At 36.2% G+C, this 18,379-nt stretch overlaps 1 protein-coding gene across 1 annotated transcript; it reads left to right on the top strand.

Moving 5' to 3' along the window:
- The first annotated feature begins 4,097 nt into the window (after positions 1-4,097).
- Positions 4,098-17,746, top strand: LOC113070191 (cytosolic phospholipase A2 gamma-like). The gene is made up of 15 exons (XM_026243401.1): positions 4,098-4,220; positions 4,776-4,801; positions 6,062-6,173; positions 11,544-11,686; positions 11,769-11,970; positions 12,195-12,300; positions 12,377-12,526; positions 12,756-12,821; positions 12,912-12,965; positions 14,185-14,310; positions 14,764-14,907; positions 16,216-16,293; positions 16,367-16,521; positions 16,947-17,112; positions 17,190-17,746. Exons 2-15 carry the CDS (start codon positions 4,776-4,778, stop codon positions 17,351-17,353), a joined length of 1,692 nt encoding a protein of 563 aa, XP_026099186.1. The 5' UTR covers positions 4,098-4,220; the 3' UTR covers positions 17,354-17,746.
- The last annotated feature ends 633 nt before the right edge of the window (positions 17,747-18,379 follow it).

The following is an 18,379-nucleotide window of genomic DNA, read 5'->3' as shown; positions in this document are numbered from 1 at the left end:
GAACCCCCCATTATGGGACTCACAGCTGAAAGTCGATAATATTTTACTTTTAAGATCGATACTATTAGAGATAAAATTGTAACCATGCAGCCGTCAGCTACAGTATTACATCAGACAGTGCACTATAGATCCCCTGAAGAACAGTTCCAGTAATTCTCTACTATAGGAGAAAAAGAATTGTTAAATCATCTAAACCAACAACATGTATGTTAGACCTTATTCCATCTAAGCTCCTAAAAGAGATGCTTCCAGAAGTCGTAGATCCTCTTCTGACTATTATTAATTCCTCATTGTCAAACCTTCAAAATGGCTGTTATTAAGACTGTCATGAAACAAACACAACTATACCCCAAAGAACTAGTTAATTACAGACCTATCTCTAATCTCCCTTTTCTTTCCAAGATACTAGAAAAGGTAGTATCCTCACAATTATATTCCTTCTTAGAGAAAAATGGTCTCTGTGAGGATTTCCAGTCAGGATTTAGACTGTATCATAGTACTGAGACTGCTCTCATTAGAGTTACAGATGACCTGCTCTTATCATCTGATCATGGTTTTATCTCTCTATTAGTTTTATTGGATCTTTGTGCTGCGTTTGACACTATCGACCACAACGTACTCTTGAATATATTAGAAAAATTTCCTGGCATTAATGGAAGTTCATTAGCATGGTTTAAATCATACTTATATGACTGCCATCAATTCATTGCAGTGAATGAAGAGGTATCATGTCAATCACAAGTGCAGTATGGAGTACCTCAAGGCTCAGTACTAGGGCCGTTTCTTTTCACGCTTTACATGTTACCCTTTGGAGATAACATCAGGAAACATGGTTAGCTTTCACTGTTATGCTGATGATACTCAGCTCTATATTTCTTAGAGGCCTGGTGAAACAAACCAACTCTGCATGTAATAAACTAGAACGCTGTCAAAGACTTAATGGCTGCGCTGTCAGTTCTTCATCATCAGTTAGGAACCTATTTGTGTTATTTAATAGTAATCTTTCCTTTAAAAACCAAATTTCTAGCATTAGTAAAACTGCATTTTTCCATTTAAAAAACATATGTAAATGATGACCTATGCTCTCAATGTCAAATGCAGAAATGTTAGTTAATGTGTTCATGACCTCAAGGCTAGATTATTGTAATGCTTTATTGGGTGGTTGTTCTGCACGCTTAATAAACAAACTACAGCTAGTTCAAAATGCAGCAGCAAGAGTTCTTACTAGAACCAGGAAGTATGACCATATTAGCCCGGTCCTGTCCTATAGATTTTAAAATCTATACAGAGGGACTGACTTGACTTTACATGTTCTCACACTGGGATTACAAAAGGAATAAACCACCCCTTACAATCAGAGCAAATTTTTTGTTGGATCTGGACAATTCAATCTGACTGATATATTTACATGTGACTTTTTTATCCTGATTGTGCTTCTAGTCCTATTACAATCGGATTTGAAGGGTCCATGTAAAAGAAGCTATTGCAGTGTCTTCCTCACTTAACAGACGCGATTGCATTTAAATCCGGAACCTCCACCTCTCTCTGTCGCTCTGTGTACCTGGCCTTTTCCACTACACTTGCTATCTTCGGAGTGTGTCCCCCATTCGCCTTTATTGTCAAACACACACACAGCTGTCAAAACCTCCATCATGTGGAGTATCTCACGTAAATACAGTCAGTTATAGCTTAAGTGAACGCAAACAGGTGGGTGAAAACCGGATATAGCGTATGGGTGATTCTATAATTGCAAGTACATTTAGGGACCATTAGGGACTACAGGTGGAAAAAATATATATGATTATAATGTGATGAAAAGCATTTTCTGGTTCTTATCAGAGAAGGATTTGGTCACTTATACCCAATCAAATAAACTGCACTTTCCCCCATCAAATAAACTGCAAATAATATGTATAACTGATAAACTAAACCACTAATATCACAAAACACCAGTTTATAATTCCGAGATTTAACTTAAATAAATTGCCTTATGGTGGTGTAAGTTAAAATGCTGATACAATTTACCCCACAGCATTTGCATCACTTTGCCCAATAACTGCCATTTTGGAAAAAAAGCTACTGTATCTTACCAGTTTAGGCTAATATTTAGGTAAATGATTTGCATGGTTTTACATATTGCTAAATTACCTATATGTATCAGCTATTCAGTAGTCACATGTATTATGAGAAATATTGAAAATCTTTGTAGAATTGTGTTCTGCTGGGGAAGTGGTGTGTCCCATTTTATGTTGGATGTCATTTTCATTTCTTCTTGAATGTAATGCCTGATAGATCAGCGTTTGTGAGATCACTGTTTTGTGTACAGTTTAACCAGGGAAAGCTCGATCTCTACCACTCCTGCTAGCAGAGAAGGAACTTGAATAGATATGCCGGCACAGAGTACAAGTCTGTGGGAAATACTGTAATTATTGCAGCATCTTTTCAAAGAAATAAGCTAATCTATCTCTACTTTAATCTAAATTACAACATCTTAAAGTCATTGGACAAGCAGTTGAGCAGTTTCTCAACTAGATAACACTTCTTGAGATAAAATAATAACATAACATGGGACAGAAGTAGGCTATCATCTTGCAACACAATATGTTGCAAAATGCATCGTGAAACAATTGTACAACATACACAAGATACACACACGTGGCAGTTTAAACTGTTGAGCAACATCTGTTTGCAGCATTAACAGGATGTACATTTTGAAACTGCTTCTCAAACTTTTGAGATGTTAGAGTAGAGGTCTGTAATCTCAAAGATCATTTGCTAAAGACTGTACCTCTAAATTAAAATTAGTCAAATCAATAATTTCCTTTAGCATTCTTATAATTTTCCTATTCAGAACTTCATGTTACCTATTCCTATTATTTTCCTTTTCTAAAAATAATCCCATGATGATCCAGCCAATGTTTTATCCAGTTTCCCTCGGCTTTGTTCTTTCTTCTTTTGTTTTTAACTTTGTGGCTCCAGTACTTCTGAATATCATCAAAATAAATGTTCTGCTTTACCTGGTTCATTGTTACAGTTTCCAACTGAGAATTGATCGGGGGAGGGAAATTTCATATTTATTGGATCATCTGATCCTACAACATATATTTATGTCTTTTATTTTTCAAAATTAAATTGGAATGAGCATCATTCATTTACAACAGTATCATAATGAATTATTATCTCTTTCAGAGACTGAAAATCATTGATAAGCCACAAGGTAATTATCATTTATTTAAAGAATAATAATAAGAATTAAAAAAAAATGTGTCTAACTTAAACACATTGCTTTCTTCTCATCTATGTGCATTTTCAGATATTGTGCATTTATGAATCAAAACTTTTAACTTTGATCTTAACATGATTGTATTGGTCGTCTTTCTCCTTTCAGTATTGTTTGCCATTTAGTCCTGATCACAGATTTTTGCAGGAGATCTCAACAATGCACTTACATGCAGAGTTTTGCTCCAACCTAGTCCAGCACACTTGAACAAGTTAATCTAAGTGACAAGTTACTAACTTTACTTAAGTTTGATCAGATGTGGACCTAAAGTCTGTGTATGTATTTTTTTTTTTTCATCTGTTAAAAATATCTTAATTTCTGTTCTGCACAAAAGGGTCTTACGGGTTTGACAGGATTTACTTTTTCTGTAAAATATGTTGTAATGTGTTTATAATTGGTAATTTTTCTGTTTTATAAACCTTATCAAATATTTTAAGATTTATTGTTATAAAAAACACTGTTCACACAGATTAATTTGACGAAAAGCTGCAGCAAAGACTTTTAAATTGTTCTATTCAAAGAAAACTGGAAAACTATCATGGTTTCCACAAAATTATCGGCCAGCACAACTGTTTTCATCAGTGATACTAGAAGGATTTCTGAAGATATGAAATAAATATGTATTATTTATTAAATTTTAAATGTAATATTATAATATATTAAATATGCAATTATTATTAAATCAATATTCAATTATAAATATATAAACTTTATTATAAACAGTTACAATGGTTTTCACATTAAGCTTTTTTGCTCCACCCTCCTCCAGTTACAAATAAATTACATCAAATAACTTTTTATTTTTTTTTGTCTTAAGTCCACGTTCATCTCCACCCTTTGTGATGAGATCTAGAGTCTTATAAAAGAACATCTTCTGCCTGATCTGAGAGAAAACAACTGCTGGTGTTATATATTTACAACACAACACAACACAAGAACAGTGAGTATATGTTTTAAAGCTTTTACAACAGCTAATTCAAACACTTAATGTGTAAATTGCCTACCGTAAATATATCAAAATGTATTATCATTATTAATATGCAGTGCTAAGTACTTCATTTGGACAACTTTAAAGGCGATTTTCTCTATATATTTTTTTATTTATCTTTTTGTACCCACCGATTCCAGATTTTCAAATAACTCTGCCAAATATTGTACTATCTGAACAAACCATACATCAATGGAAAGCTTATTTATTTTGGATGCTAAATAGGGTGGCCATATGTGCCATTTATATATATATTGCCTAAAACATCTTAAGTAATTTGACCAATAACATACAGGTAGGTATTGTACATAATCGACCAATCATGGCACGTTGCGTGTGAGAAGGTGAGAACGGTCACCCTGCTGCTAAATGACTTAATGTAGATGTAATGTAAAGAAAAAAAATTAAATACCACTGTTAGCAACTTTATTTATTTACCTTTTTTTTTAAGTGGTTCAATAAGTTTCAGGTAGAACTGTATAACTTAAATGTTGACTTGTTTTACAGATGATTGCATCCAAACTCCAGGAAAGGTCTGTAATCCTGCTCAGATTCCAGCATTATACAGTTGCAATCAAAATTATTCAACCCCCTCTACCTGCAAGACATTTTGCTACCTATAACAACGTTTTATATAAAATCATTCATACTAAGCATCAGTAAACTATTAGTGAAGGTTTATTAACACACACCTGAGAACATTGATGAACAAGTTAATGAAAAAAAAAATCTTATTGGGTTTAAAAATTCATGTACAAAATTAATCAACCACCAAAAGTCACATTTTGTGCAAATTTTACATTTTAAGCGCTAAGAAGCTTCTGTCTGTTCTGCTGGTGTGCCTTAGTTGGCCACCAGGGGGCTGTTTTATAAAACAAGTTAATAAATAAAAAAAATAACTAGATCAAATATAAAATGTAGATTCAACTATACAATAAGGGAATGATAAAAAAAGACATATAATAAAATTAAAAATAAAGTTAAGTTATTAAGTTAAATAAAGCAGTGCAAGGCAAATGACAGATATAGGGCAAAGCAATGAATGATATATACAGCCATTACAATGAAACAAAATAATATATACATTTGCCTTTTTTATTTTCATTTTAACATATAGATAAACTGAATACAGACCAAAGATAACCCATTAGATTTACCCAAAACAAATTATATTTTATGTTTAACTACTAAAGAGACATCAAAGGTAGCGGCAAATATCAGAAGGTCTAGCCGAGGTGAGGCTGCTCTCGACGGATAGATGATCACTGAGCTCCCGCTGATCGTGTGGAGCTCACCGTCTCCGAGATCGGCGAAAAACTGTTTTAAATAGGTGCTGTCTTTATAAATAAACCACAGATTTGAGTTTTAAGCAACTACATTGTTACTTGAAATACTTTTAAAATTACGTTTCATGACACAATAACAGTAATATTTTTAAATGATCCAAATAAATGGTGGATGTTTAGCGCCTAAGTCCCGCCCCCGAAAGTTCCAGAACTTTGAAAAAGTACCACCTCGGCAGCAGGGACTTTCTGAGGGGCATTTTTTTACCCGGAACTTTATTTAGTTCCTGGTGCCTGCGGTGGAAACACACAAGTACCAGGACAAAGTCCCTAGTTCCATATGGCCAGGCCAGGGGGTTAAATAATTTAACACTAAACACAGTTAATGTCTATTACAAACTGGATCATTCTGCGATCTTTTCATAATTAATTTCTAAGTTAATTGATTGCAAATCTGAATAATTTTTTTTTTATGAAATATCAGGATGTCTGTCTATGTCTCCATTGCAGTGTTGAAGTGAGAATTGCACGCTCTCTACATACAAAGGAGGAAGAGTTTGTATTTGAACGGAGAAAAAAAGTTTTTCAAAGCCTGCAGAAACTCAAGATACACTGCAGTAAGGTAAAAAATATCATACTTTATGTTTACTATTAGCGGTGTAATCCCAGATTACACAAAAATCATCTGGCCTACACCCTTCAGAAGTTCTGGGCCTGATCTCTGCAATGGATTTGGGCCGGTGTCTTTTGGTCAATACTGGCACGGATCTGTTTTTCCGCATCTGGACCAGATCTGGGCCAGCCCCCAATCATAATGGTGATTTGGCCCAAATGTGAGCCAGATATGGTCCAGCTATGTTCTTGATCTGGTCCAGTATCATGCTGGATCTGGACCAGCTAATATTATATCTACAGTATATATATAGGCCTTCACACACAAATTAGTAGAATACATATCTAAAACTCAATTCACATTTATTTGTGAAGTGCTTTTCACAATACATATTTTAATGCAGCTTTACACAAAATGCATGTTTCTACGTTACAATTAACAAGTAAATGAAGGGTGACTTGTGTCAGAATAAGTGTCCTTAAGCCACCCCAAACAGCAACATAGTGGTGGCCCAGATCCAGCTCACATCTGACCCCCTTTTATTCTATATGACAATTTATAGACAATAACTGAACATCACACAAAAAGCTAAATTAAAATGTATATAAAACATTACCCCAAGAAGTACAAGTATTGTAATCAAGTAATTACTATACATAATATTTAATGCACTTAAAAAAAGACCATTCTCATGAGAATGAAAATAACCTGAACTACCAGAGGGAAATTGTTATGCAACAGTTATTTCAAATGTGTGCTTGAATTGGTTTTAGATGTAATAGTTTTCTGCAATGTCATTTTTTCAAGGGAAATGCAAGCCCTCAGACTCGCCAGCTTCAAGTTTCTTACTTACTGCATAAGTAATGAAGAACTATTGTAGAACTAACAGGTAACTACACTAGTGTTAACTACTAAGGAAGATGTGTTAACTAAGCAGTATGTAATACAATTTTGATTGTGTTAAGTAACAGTGAGCTAATCAATAACTAATGTATTCTGTCATACATCCTGAAGAACTACTAATTATCTACTAGTTAAGGTCCAAGAATAATAACTATGAAGTAACTACTAATGAACAGTTATACACAATTTCATTGAATTGTGACACTTCCATATAAATTTCATATAAATTCATATACATTTCATATATATTAGCAGAAGTAGTAGTAGTAGTATGAAAATGCAATATTAATAAATGCAATACATTTAAAAGCGGATTTGTCTGTGTAGTGAATTGTTTTGTAAGAAAATTGCTTCCGATAGGAACCTCACCACCACTCCAGTGCCTTGTGACAACTTCCCTTAGTTTTTATATTTTATATACAGTACTGGATGTGTGCTTCATCAGCATATACCACATGATCCATTCATTCAATTCCTGTACGGTATGTCAGTCAAGGGCAGAGGGAAATTGAAAATACAGGTTACAAAGTGCAACTGGCTGTTGGACTTTCTGACACTCAGCAGCAACACATCCAGCACCATCACACTGAACACTGGGGTCCCCCAAGGATGTGTGCTGAGCCCCCTCCTCTTCACTCTGCTGACCCATGACTGCACACTCTAACACAACTCCAACCTCTTCATTAAGTTTGCGGATGACACGACTGTGGTGGGTCTCATTAGCAATAAAGATAAAACAAAATACAGGAGCGAGGTGAGCCGCCTGGCCGAGTGGTGCAGTGACAACAATCTCTCTCTGAACGTGGAGAAGATGAAGGAGATTGTTGTTGACTTCAGGAGAGCGCACACTCAGCACGATCCTCTGACCATCAAAGGTGCGACTGTGGAGAGAGTGAGCAGCAACAAGTTCCTGGGTGTGCATATCACAGAGGACCTCTCCTGGACTGAAAACACTGCAGCACTGGCCAAGAAATCACAGCAGCGTCTCTACCTCCTCCCCCCATCATGTACACCTTCTACAGAGGCACCATCGAGAGCATCCTGTCGAGCTGCATCACTGTGTGGTATGGCGCCTGCAACACATCCTGCCGAAAGGCTCTGCAACGCATAGTGAGAGCAGCTGAGAAGATCATTGGTGTCTCTCTCCCCTTCCTCCAGCACATTTACGGAACCTGTCTCACTCACAAAGCCCTCTGCATCACAGGTGATCCCACCCACCCATCACACAGCTTCTTTAGTCTGCTGCCATCAGGGAAGAGACTGCGGAGTCTCCAGGCCAGGACCAGCAGACTGAAGGACAGCTTCATCCATCAGGCTGTCAGGAAGCTGAACTCCCTCCCGAACTTTCCTCCCTCTCCTCTTCTGCCCCAGGCACCACTGAACTATGACCAAGATCCCACATCTCCAGGCCCCCCCCCCCCCCCCCAATATACGATGACATGCACTAGTCACTTTGTGCAGCATTGGTCTGCTCACTACCTCATTCAGCATGGAACTGACGTTATTCTACTACATCTTCAGTCAGTTAAATAAAATAACTGATCTTGAGCCCTTTGTCACTTTAATCAGACTAAATAAGCTTTCTTTTGTGCACTAAAATCTTTTAAATGCACTATGGTTCACTTCATTGATTTGCACTGATTGATTGATTTGTCAAATCTGCCATTTGCCTTGCACTGCTTTATTTAACTTTATTTTTGTAATTTTATTATATGTCTTTTTTACATTCCCTTATTGTATAGTTGTATCTACATTTGATAATTAATCTAGATTTTTAGGCTTTACTGTTAATGTTATCTGTATGCACCCGGGGGTCTGAGAATAACGCAATTTCGATTCTCTGTATGTATGTACTGTACATGTTTAAGAATTGACAATAAAGCAGACTTGACTTGATGTTTCTTGCCCTGCCCAGGTAGCGCTTGTGATAAATGTTCTCGATGGAAGTTAACTGGGTGCCGGTGATCTGTTGAGCAGTTTTCACCACCCGATGGAGTGCTTTGTGGTCAGATGTGGAGCAATTGCTGTACCATACTGATATGCAGTTTGTGAGGATGTTCTCAATGGTACAGCAGTAGAATTCCACAAGGGTCCTGGGACTCAGGTGAACTTTCTTAAGACTCCGTAAGAAGTAAAGGCGCTGCTGGGCCTTTTTGACAAGGGTGGAGGTGTTATGGGACCAGGTGAGGTCATCAGAGATGTGGATGTCACGGAACTTGCAATTCAACACACGCTCCACTAGAGCTCCGATGTAGATGGGTGTGTGTGCATGACTCCTAGTCCGCCTGAAGTCCACAATGATGTCCTTTGTCATCTGGGTGTTTAGTTCTAGATTGTTGGTGACACACCACACAGCCAGGTGCTGCACCTCATCTCTGTAGGCTGACACATCATCATTCTTGATCAAACCTACAACCATGGTGTCATCTGCAAATTTGATTATGATGTTGGAGCCATAAACAGGAACGCAGTCATGGGTGAATAGGGAGTACAAGAGAGGGCTCAATACACAGCCCTGTGGCACGCCGGTGCTCAGGGTGATGATGGAGGATGAGGGGTTATCTAACTTAACAGACTGAGGTCTGTTAGTCAGAAAATCTAGAATCCAAATTCAGATGGGTGTGCTTATTCCAAGCTGGCTGAGCTTGGAGATCAATTTGGAGGGGATTACCATATTAAATGCAGAACTGAAATCAATGAATAGCATTTTCAAATTTGTGTTTTGACTGTCCAGTTGGGTGAGCGCAGAGTGAAGTGCCGTTGAGATGGCGTCCTCTGTTGACCGATTGTGGCGATAGGCAAATTGGAATGGGTCTAATGTAGCAGGGAGACAGCATTTTTAAGTTGGATGCAACCAGTTTCTCAAAGCACTTGGCAATAAAGGGGTTGAGTGCAACAGGAAGGAAAGTCGTTTGGGACCGAGGCAGTGGAGTGCTTCAGTACTGGCATGATGGTGAGGTTTTGAAGCTAGTGGGGACAGTTGTTTGGGCCAGGGACAGATTGAAAATGTCTGTGAAGACCTCAGCCAGCTGCTCCGGACAGGCTTTTTAAGCACACGACCAGGTATTCTGTCAGGGCCAGCTGCTTTCCGTGTATTCACCTTACACAGAGTATGGTAAACATCTGATGTGGAAGACTGTGAGAGGCTATTCACTGGGTTGATGCTCAGCTTTGAGTGAGATCTCCTTATTATTTTGATCAAAACGAGCATAAAAGTGATTGAGCTCGTCAAGGAGGGAGGCAGAGCTGGAGTGGGGCACGGAGTTAGGTGGTTTGATATCTGTGATGATTGTATGCCTTGCCACGTACTGAAGTGAAGTGTTCTTCAATCCTCTGTTTGTCTCCAGACCTAAAGGCTGCATCTCTTGTTTTGAGCAGGAGGTGAACCTCACTGTTCATCCAGGGCTTCTGATTGGGGAAAATTTGTGTGTGGTCACACTGCTCACGCATCTGTTGATATGCTCCAGGACAGAGTTGGTGTAAATGTCAATGTCGATCTGAGAGTTTGTGGTGGCCTGGACAACAAACTCACTCCAGTCTGTGTGCTGGAATTGATGTTGAAGAGTGGATTCAGCACCTTCCAGCCAGATTTCAACAGATTTATCCTACACTGACACCTAATTGTAAAGTTTTACCAATTATTTTTACTAAATATATTTATCTTTTAAGATATAGATAGGAAAATATATTTGGTTATTCTGCTGAAAAAAAATTGCATATGTTGGTTAGTTATTTTTTGATGCTGGGATGCTGGTTTATGCTGGTCCTTTGCCAGCACATGACCATAAACCAGCAAAGGACCAGCATAAACCAACATCAAAACATACCTAACCAGCAAATGCTAGTTTTTTCAACAGGGTACTGCATCCTCGTTTCCACAGATACGGCCCAAATCTGCTTTGAGATTAATGTTCCCACCTACTGAAACCGGGCCCGGGCTGGATCTATGTTAGAGCACTGAAACAGAAATGACTGTAACGTGGATTTGGCGGTTTGAAAACGGATCTGGATCTAAAAAATAAATGCCAGTTGAATTTAATTGTTTGGGCTGAGTCTGTTGTTAATTATTATTATCTTTAACCTATTGTAAAACCTGACTGTTTTTTCTTAAAATGATCAATGGCGTTGTTGCTGATCAACATTTTATTAAATTTAAGTTTATTTAAAGATGTAATCAAACAGTCGAAGAACACTATCAACAGCAATTATATGATGCAATCAAACATTTAGCAAAATTTGGTAGTTCTGTTTGATTCAGGGTTGGCATCATCTGAGGTCTCTAAGATGGTGACCTCATCTCTTCAGAGGTGTTCTGGATCCAGATTGAAGCTTGTGTAAACCTAATTACCATAGGATGTCAAACCCATGGCAAAAAAGAGAAGCAAATAGAGACATAATTACCGTAGATGCTGTTCTAACCAAGTAATATTAATTAGTTTAACCCAAGTTTCCCAATTGAAACTGTGTGCATTTCAGGATGCTGTGCCAAACATTGCATTACTGGGTTCTGGAGGAGGACAAAGAGCCATGGTGGGTTTGCTGGGATCCCTGGATCAGCTTGATAAAGCGGGTCTTCTGGACTGCATCCTTTATCTGAGCGGAGTCTCTGGATCCACCTGGTACAAACCCTGAGAAACCACAAACACAGAGATTGCATTGGGTTGAATGTTAAAACTGAGAGCAGTATGTTCTTCTCTGAAGGTGCATGGCCTCCTTATACCGAGAACCAGACTGGTCCACCAAACTAGAGACTGTGAAGGACAAAATCATCAGGAGACTCAGCGGTTCAGGAGTCAGCTTTAAAGACAAACTAGCCAAACTGAAGAAATATTACTATGAGAAAGACCACTTCAGCTTGACTGACGTCTGGGCAGTGATGGTCGTCACAGAATATGTGAAAGAGGTCTGTAATTATTCATAACTATTCACCATCCTCTGCTATAGCAAACATACATGCAACAAGGTCCAAAGTCTGGAACCGGATTGAAAATCTGAGATTTAAAGGCTAGTATGAATTGAACTGAATTTAAGCAAAATTGGTGATTTAATTGTATTCATTCTCTTTACAAAATCTCGCTCTTATGGACTCCATTCTGTAAGTTTCTCTAAGATTTTTTTTTTTTTCAGATTGACAAATGCAAACTGTCAGATCAGTGGGACCAGCACAAAGAAGACCCATTTCCAATCTACACAGTGATCGACAAGCAATCCAAACAGTGCAAGGACGAGGAAGGTCTGTGTCTGAAAGAATTAAAGTGAGTTTTTGTGCTCGTGTCAGCTGTTATATGGTGGTGTCTTACTGTCTACAGACAAAGATGACCCCTGGTTTGAGATCAGTCCACTTGAAGCTGGTTATTCTCTCACTGGAGCGTTTGTGAAAACATGCAGCTTCGGCAGCCAGTTTGACAGAGGCTCAAAGACAAAACCTCAGGATGAAATGGACATGCTGTACCTGCAAGGTAACAATCTCTGTTACTGGACAGTTAGAAATGCAAATTTTTTTTATAATTTTAACAGAACAGTGATATTTACAGAGTGATTTCTAAGAAAAAAATAATAATCTGAATAATTCAAGGGTTCAAATGATATGTTGATGCATTAGATTGTTATATTGCATATTTTGTTTTAAAATCATGTTTTTAATTTATTTATTGTAAACACTTTTAAACATTAATGCATTTCCTGCAGCTCTGTGTGGCAGCGCTTTAGCTGATGAAGATGAAATTAAGAAATTCCTCTGGCAAAAAATAAACGGTGAAGCTGCATTTGAAGATTCACTTCTGCCTAAAGTATTCAGTCATTTCATTTAATGTGAACCCTGATTATATATTACTTTTTCCCCAGATTTCTTTAAAAAATTATCTCCTAAATGGCCGAGCAACAAGGAAACAGGGAAAGGTAAATTATTTCTGCATTTATTTATGGATAAGTTTTATCTTTTGATTCTACTGTTCTGTTCGTGCTTCCCACTGCCAAATGAAAGGTCAAACTCTTAATTAATTGTTAATAACAATTAATGGAATGTATTTTTTTTACATTTGTATTTTTTTGTCAATATGGTACACTTATATTCTATTTAAATCAATGTCATTGGTCAAAAGATCACAAGTAATCTAAAAGTACTCTGATTATATTACCTAAAGTGTGTATTGTAATGAATTACGTTACTGACTACAATTTGTGTCTGTAAGAGGCAAAAATTAATCCGCCCAGCTCTGTTAATAATCCATAATTTATTCCATATCACTTGATATATGTTACATTCAGTGACTTTCTGTTTTGTTATTTGGTCATCTTCCTTTTCTTGTTTTGTTAATTGATTAATCCCCACCTGTCTCCATTTCCCTGATTACCTCCCGTGTGCTTAAATTCCCTGTCTGTTTAGTTCTTCCTCGTCTGTGATTATTGTTGTAATGCTGTATCCTGAGTTAAGTTTATGTATTATGTTGGATGTGCCCTTATTCTCCCTCGATCGTTAAAAGTACCTTTTGGTATATCGTCTTCCTCGGGCACCTTCCTTACACACCAGCTAACCCGTAACAATATAAACGTAGTATTATGGGGGAGCTCAAATGTCTGATTTCACATAGAACTACTGGTTTTCTCCCAATACGATAATATACAGCCTTTTATGATAAAGCTATAAGAATCTGAAAAGAAAGAAGCTTCACAATTTAGTTTCATTTTCAAATGAAAAATACTTCTAAATCTTTTATCAATCTTAGCCCATGTTAATTTAACCAATTATTAATACATTATTAAAATCAAAAGCTGTATCTGTTAATACTATTTAATGGACCTGAGCTAATAATGAACTGTTGTATAACTGTTGTATTTTTACTAACAAAATTAACTTAATAAATACTTTAACAAATGTATTGCTAATGCATCTTATTGTAAAGTGTTACCGAATAGATGATGAGAGTGTCATCAGATACCTTTTAGCTTCAAATCAAAGCATCTTAAATGGCTTAAGCACATTGTGTGTATGTTTGCTTGTGGGAATCTAACATGATATCTAACATGATAACATGATGATTTTGGGGGTCTAAAGCACATACATTCAAGACATTCAGCAGTGTGTTCATATTTGTTCAATGTGTGTTTTCTTCAAAAGATCCTAAAGCCCCATCTGCAGAAAAGGGTTACCGGGTTCTCATGGATCTTGCTAACATGAATCTCGATGTTTTGAATGGCAAAGATCCTTCAGATCTTGATCAATCCATCAGAAACACACTGAACGGTAAGAGTGTGTTAAAATTCATATAAAGAAGACTAGTTATTTTTTAGTTCATTTTAGAGTCCGGTTATCACACTTATTATTTCATAATAATTGTAATTGTCCAGAAAAAAAATATGGGTCTATTGAACACAGAGAGGATAATTTGATGCCATTTAAATCAAACCGTGAGAGACAGATGTACAAACTGTTCAGTGGTTCGTAATGTCCTAGATCACCCAGATCCTTTTGTCAGTTGAAAGGCAGAATGAAAGAAAATAAGGCAGAACATACCATTTAAAATAAAAAAAGCAGTATTTCACATCTACCTATATTTAAAATGTTTCAAGGTGTCATGTCAAAACACCAGTTTTTCTTTTCCCCCCAAAAAAATCGTATTAACACAAGATACACAAACTACAGTCGTATAACCAAATAACAAGAACTTGATAATGTACATGTTTCTCTCTTTTACAGAGCTCAGTGGAGGCAAACGTCAGCTGATTTTTCCTATAGAAAAACTGAATCTCAAAGATAAAGAAGCTGCAGAATGCTATATGAAAGAACACACTGAAGATGTGTGTAAGAATTTGAATAACTGGTTCAGTTTGTGGCCTTTTGGTAAGTTGACATCTTTACAATGTATTTGATTTGTATAATGTATTTCACTTCTGATTTTCTAATTAGATTAATGTGTAAATAGAGAAGCATTAACTCTAAGATTTTCAAAACAGATTGATGGCTCAAAATATCATTTTCTTTAGACAACCTGTTATGTAGGTGCTTTAAAGCATAAATCTGTAGAAAACTAACCTTACCAAAAAGTCGTAGACTTCAAGTTTGAATGCAGCGCACTTCACTTTGGATAAAAGCATCCCATAAATGTAAATTTTATTAAGTAAACTTCAAGTATACACTTAATGTAGCAAGTATACTTTTAAGTGTACTGTTTCAATACTCCTTGGGACTAAATTGGCCCACTGTCTAGTATATAAAAGTATACTTTTAAGTATAACAGTATAACAATAGCAAACTTAACAGTACACAACTAGTTTACCCCTATGTTTGTAGTTTGTACTGCAATTATACTAAAAGTGAAATAATAGATATATTGATAGTTTACTAATGAAATACTTTGTACACTTTGAAGTATAGTCTCAGTAAACTACTAGTTTAGTAGTTTTATACTGCAAGTATACTCATACGTTTTCTTTAAGTAAACTTTACATTATACAGTACTTTAAGTATACTATTATGTCCCCTGTTTAGGTTTTAATTTGTAAATAGTTTGTTATATGAATATCTGAACATAAAAAACATCAAAATAAAGAACAGAGTATCTGCTTGTAAACAAAAACATTTTAACACTTAAATGTGGAGGTTTACCAAAAAAAAAAAAAATGAATTGGATTCAGAATGATAATCAAAACCCACGTGGAGTTTATCAACACCCCAAAGCTTGACTGTAATTATTACCTCTTTACATTTTATTCCATAATGTTAAAGTTTTGATGCTGTTTCATGTCAGAGGATAATGTTAGATTACATGTGTTAGTGTGTTTTGTTTCTTTTTCTTCACTTGTTTTTTTGGAAATTCCGAGGTCCGAATTCTATTCTATACAGAAGATGTGTACTAGCGCCCTCTACTGTATAACAATGAAAACATGGATTATAGGAGCACGAAAATAGCTCAAATATATTTAGACTTTTTTTTAAGTATAAGTCAAGTATACTTAAATGTCATTTTAAGTATATTTCTGAGGAGGACATAAACCCCATTTCTGAGAAGGTCATAAAAAGTAAACTAAAAGCATCCTTTCCTATTTTTATTCTAAAGAAGTATACAAATAGTACACTTGAATATATTAATTTTTTTTTTTTGTAAAGGCAGTGAAACATCAAGAGAACCATTATGCAATTGTTTTACAGATGTTTTGACAAGCATTCAGAAATGCATGGCTCAGTGGATCTGGGGCAGGAAATATGGCTTTCTCCAAAACATCAATGGTGAGAATAGACCCGTTTGTTAATTTGTAATTCAATGTGAAAAATACACTCATTTCATGCTGTGATCCTTCAGATGAAACCTTGCCTTCTACTCTTCTGGAAAGTGATATAAGAGATTATGAAGACACCGGACTGCTGCTGAACTCACCCTACTTCTCAGTGCTGAGAAAAGAAAGAAACATTGATCTCATCATTTCCCTGGATTTCAGTGAAGGCGATCCTTTTATGGTATTATATATGAACATATAACACATTAACATATAACACATATAATATATAACATATAAATAATCATTTCTTCTCCCTTACGCCGCTTCAAACCTGTATGACTTTCTTTCTTCAGTAGAATACAACAGGAATAATCATGCTGCTTTTTCCTCATGACATTCATCGTGACTACCAGAGGTCACACTAATCTTACAATACATTGACAGATGATTACAAATACTGTGTATCATTTTATTAATAAGAAAATATAAAAGAAAGAAAACCATTAAAACAAGTGTATATGATTTCTTTTTTAAAATATTTATCAATAATACCTGGAGAGCATTTCCATTAATCTCAGACTTATGATTTCAGTGAATATCAACTTTAATTTCAACTCAAATGTTTGTCAAATGAAGTGTTACTGTTAAACTTTACCACTGCAGACAGTGAGAGAAGCTGCTAAGATGTGCAAGAAACGAAACATCCCTTTCCCTGAAGTCAACATCCCCAGTGAAGACCTGAAGAACCCAGAGGACTTCTATGTGTTCAAAGGCACAAACACTCCAACCGTGATTCACATCCCTCTGTTTAATGTGGTCAATTGTGGAGGCAAGTTTAGACTGTCTAGTTGAAAAAAATATATATATCAATTATGTTCTCATTGAACTGTTTTACCCTTTCCTCAGATGACATTGATATGTGGAGGAAGAAATATACCACCTTTCAGGATTCCTACAGGGATGAGATGATCTCTGATCTTATGGAGGTCGCTGGAAAAAACATCTCAAACAACAGAGAGAAACTGCTGGAGCAGATAGGTGCAGCTGTTGGGCAGAAAGGACACAACTAATGAGTTGAATAACACTGTTCATGTAATTTTATTTCCCCAAACTGATTTCTCCTTAATAGGCTAGAAGAAAGTGTTTTCAAGCCATTTCAAGTCTGAATGTGACGTGACAACGTCTAATTGAACTGTTGACTTACGTTTTAACTAGGCTTCTCATTAACACCATATATTCGAGGATGCGGTGCATGGAAATAAGAGGCGGGTTTATCGACCAATCACTGCCCTTTTCTGTTTGATATATTAAAATACATTTCTGCAAGTTTGAGTCTGTTCCTTAATGCTTGACATTCACTAAGCAAAAAATAGATGATAAGCAAATCAACCATAGCCTACTACAGACTTGATAACAACTATGTGTGCTTCTGTAATGAATTAATAAACTGCTCTCTAAAAATATGGTTTTGTCGTGGAAAATTTTGTCCCAAAATTTGTCCTAGTCATTTGATTTCAAAAAGCATTTATATAAGCATGCATTTATATCTGACAACTGTCTTATAAAGTTTGTTTCTACTGCTTATATAGCTTTAAAGTATTGTTGTACTTTGTACAACTTAGTACTTTGTTTGGCCTTCCAAAAGAGGACACAACTAGAAATCAGTGGTTAAGTTGTATTTACAACAATGTTCCAGAACATTTCAACCCAAATATTCAGATGTGTGCAATACATTTTATGGAGGACTGTTTTTCTGATCTCCTGGCTGTTCTGACTCAGTACGTTGCAGACTGTAAGTACGTTTTTTATATTTAAAAAAATTGCCACTGATGATTGTAGAGTAGTAGATGTAGAGTAGCGCTTGTTGTACAGTGACTTTGGTTTTCAAAAAAACACAATGGACCAACACCAGCAGATGACATTGCATCCCAAATCATGTGACAATTTAACACTGGACTTTAGGCAACTTGGGCTATGAGCTTTTCCACCCTTCCTCCAGACTCTAGGACCTTGGTTTACAAATGAAATACAAAACTTGCTCTCATGTCATGTCGTCACCTTTATTTATATATTGCTTTAAACAAGACAGTGTGTCA

This window comes from Carassius auratus, chromosome 5 (assembly GCF_003368295.1).
Source record: "Carassius auratus strain Wakin chromosome 5, ASM336829v1, whole genome shotgun sequence".
NCBI classification, from domain to species: Eukaryota; Metazoa; Chordata; class Actinopteri; order Cypriniformes; family Cyprinidae; genus Carassius; species Carassius auratus.
This window is presented reverse-complemented; position numbering and strand designations above follow the sequence as displayed.